Below are 3316 nucleotides of genomic sequence, written 5' to 3'. Positions count from 1 at the left end.
TGGGACAGGTCTACATTAGAAGCGACAAGAGCAAAATTTGCACACGCACCTCTGCACACACACACTCTCGACAAGCCTTCTTCACAGAGGCGCATCGGTGCTGAACGACAAGTGTATTTACGACAAACAAGTTAGTGACTTCGGAGACAGAAATTAAGAAACAGACTTTGGACAAGAAGACTAACAGACACCCAAATGATTGGCTGAACTCTGACCCCCAGGAGACATACATGTTCTCTCAACGTGCAGCTAAAGAAGACGACAGAGCTAACTCAGCTCTTTGAGACTAAAACGAGACCTTGTTGGTACCCGAAGACCTGAGCTTTAGAACCAGACTGGTACTTGTGGTTGAAGCCCAGAAGCTGTGGTCAGAATTGGTTCAGAAACGGTCAGAAGTTCCGTTAAGAAGGTGCAGTCATGCAGAAAGTATCTGTGGTCCTGTTGGTGGGAGTCCTGACGGTGCTGGTGACTCTGTGGGCTGGAGTGGACACAGCCCCCACCCTGCTGACTGACAGAGGTAAGGAGAGAGGGATGGAGGGATGGGATGGAGACTTAAGGGATTGAGGGAGGATAGAAGAAGGGTGAGAGTCGAGGTATAAAGGGAACATGGAGGGAAATTATGATGGACAGAAAGAATGGAAGGGAATGGAGAGAGTAGGAAGGAAGGCTGAGATTGAGTGGCTGAAGGGAGAGTGAAGGGATGGGATGGAGAAGGTGAAGGAAGAGAAGGATGGAGAGATCACGGTGAAGGATGAAGATGGCTGAATTAAAGTATTCAGGGAGTATAGATTAAGAATTTGTGGCTCACACTCCTCTCTTCCTAGAATACTTTCCTCGCCCACACAATGCTGAATTATCCTTTGAGTTTGTCCTATGTACACACACACACAACCAAATGCAAGCAAGCATACACACACACACACTCAAAGCCGCTCGTGTCCACTCTCCACTTCGACACTCGCTAACATTGGTACTGGGTGATTCCATGGCGTTGCTATGGGACCGCTGTGACGTTGACGAAGACCGTGGACAGACAGAAAGCTGAGAAAGGCTGGGAACTTTGTCTACATCACACAACAGACTGTCTCTGAGCTTCTGGGGTTTGGTGGAATCAATCAATCACATTTTATTTGTAGGACACTTTCTACAAATAGCAACCCTGGCCTGAACCACCATGGAGCACACAGAGGAGAAAGGTCAATGTGTCATCATCCAGAATCATTATGGGAGGCATTATAGAACGAGGATGGCATTGTGCCAGGCGTTGATTATCACTCTGGGACCACAGAATGTTCATGTGTGTCTGTAATGTTGTCTTTCAGGAGACATAAAGCTAACAGGTTCAGCTAGAGGCGACTCAATTGTGCAAGAGAGAACGGAACCGTCAACGGTCAACGCTTCTAAACCACTGAAGACCACACTGTTGACCACCATCCCTGTTGGTCGAGATAAGACATCCACACCCACCAGCAGTCTGGATAGACGATTGAAGATGGATCCGGTGACGAGCAGTCCAGATAGACGAGCCCAGATCCTGAAGATGCTGTCAGCGCTGGAGGAACTCAGCAGGGCGATCAACAGCACTCTGAGCACACGGATGACCATGATGCCCAGAGGGTCAGCAAACGGCAGAAATTCAGGAAAGAAGAAGAAAGTGGTAAATCAATGCAGTTTGTGTTTATGATATTCCTACCTGCCTTGGGATAGAATCGTTACTTTCACACCAGGATGTGTTTTAGAAAGTAATACATCTAATGGAGTGATAGGGGCAATAGTGCAACTTTTCTAAATTCTACGGCCAAATCAACACAATATTTTGTTTAATGTTACTTCAAATGTGATTTGGCCACATTTTTTTTTTTTACATTGCACTTTTGCCCCTGTCACCTCCATTGATTGCTAGCTAGCGATTGGCTAAAGCAACCTGATGTTTGTCGTGGCTGTTTGAAGATAACGTAACCATGGAATACAGTTTGTCTTTGCCCGTAGACTACTTTCAGAGTGTGGAACCATCTTACATTAAGTTGTGAACCTAATCTTCTCCTTTATAAAATGTTAAATACTGTACCTGTGATACATCATTTGAAAGGATCCTCCTGTCTGCTTGGAACTAAAGTGTGACTTCTTCTATTCCTGTACTGAAGGTAGCTGAGGCGGATAGAGTGAAAACCACCACAGTGCCTCCTGTGGATGTTGGAGGTAGCGTCACTGCATCCCGGGCCAGCACTGACGGCATAGACAGCCTGAGTGGCCGAAACTTCAAGAAGTCCCTCCCACAGCAACCCAAGAAGCCCAACAACAAGAGAGGTGACAGCAAGGGGTCAAAAGTCAATTAGGAAGTCCTTGTCACTGGTTTCATGTTTTGTTATGTTTACTAATATTTGAAGATACTGCTCAAGTTCCTAATCTCCTTCACTTTCTCTCCAACAGTGTGTTTCTGGAAGTACTGCTCCCAAAACTGATCCTCCACAGACCCTGACAAACACCCCTATAAACATCCACGGTACCCTCCAAACCAACATTCCCCCCACCCTGCACCCGGGCACTAGGCAACCAATGCGGCGAGGCATCGGATGCCTGGTGCCACCACTGACCTTTCCATTGGCTCATGAATAACAGTACTGACCAATCAGGTTGCCCCATCATCGACGTGTGTACTTGTGCCTATGTGCACGAAAGTCTGTTAACCGTTTATAGAAGAGAAAACACTGTGTGTGATCTCTAATAAAGATGACCCGAGCATGATAAAAATATAGGACAATAAAGATGTTTATTTTTCTACAGATCCCTCTCTCTCTCGTTCTCTCAGTTGTTCATTATGGAATGACCAATATGTCCAAAATGATTGAAACTGTGTGCAGTTGGCTGCTAAAGATGAGGTTGAGGGCAGATGTATTGCTGTCGTTTGAGGGGCTCACAAGATCCTTTGAAAGGGTTCGAGGCATCATCGCAAAGCTGAGAGACTATTGTCTTAAAGGTTATGTACACATTGGTTGTATAATGTAATGTTACTGGACTGCTTACATTGGTGGTAGAGATTTACACAAGAGATTTACACACTTCTTGCAAAACTCTAGAATTCCTGGAGAGGATGTCCCCATGGTAACCCATGGTGGCACTGTAAACAACGTTTGTTGATATTAGGGCTTTTAAGTTTCGGGTTCCACAGAAGAGTCAGTTGTACCGTTGCCTTGGTGACTGTGGGTGACTGGGTTGAGGTTTAAAGGGAAAGGTCACCCCATATTCAAAAGTCTGTCAGAAGTTGTCATACATCAAAAGATACACAAAGCAAGGTAACAAAAATATCAAAGACAAA

General features: G+C 45.5%; 1 protein-coding gene across 1 annotated transcript; it reads left to right on the top strand.

Moving 5' to 3' along the window:
* Positions 1–417: 417 nt before the first annotated feature.
* urp2 (urotensin II-related peptide) lies at positions 418–2462 on the top strand. Its single transcript, XM_064968022.1, has 4 exons — positions 418–517; positions 1323–1657; positions 2145–2307; positions 2431–2462. Exons 1-4 carry the CDS (start codon positions 418–420, stop codon positions 2460–2462), a joined length of 630 nt encoding a protein of 209 aa, XP_064824094.1.
* Positions 2463–3316: the final 854 nt, after the last annotated feature.

Source organism: Oncorhynchus masou, chromosome 6 (genome assembly GCF_036934945.1).
Source record: "Oncorhynchus masou masou isolate Uvic2021 chromosome 6, UVic_Omas_1.1, whole genome shotgun sequence".
Lineage (NCBI taxonomy): Eukaryota > Metazoa > Chordata > Actinopteri > Salmoniformes > Salmonidae > Oncorhynchus > Oncorhynchus masou.
Note: the sequence above shows the minus strand (reverse complement) of the source record. Positions and strands in the feature narration are given on the sequence as shown.

Excerpts from the sequence above, each read along its gene's own strand:
- urp2 (XM_064968022.1), top strand. The coding sequence starts at position 418 with ATGCAGAAAGTATCTGTGGTCCTGTTGGTGGGAGTCCTGACGGTGCTG. Across the intron at positions 518-1,322 it reads CACCCTGCTGACTGACAGAG|GAGACATAAAGCTAACAGGT; the intron begins GTAAGGAGAGAG and ends GTTGTCTTTCAG. Across the intron at positions 2,308-2,430 it reads GAAGCCCAACAACAAGAGAG|TGTGTTTCTGGAAGTACTGC; the intron begins GTGACAGCAAGG and ends TCTCTCCAACAG.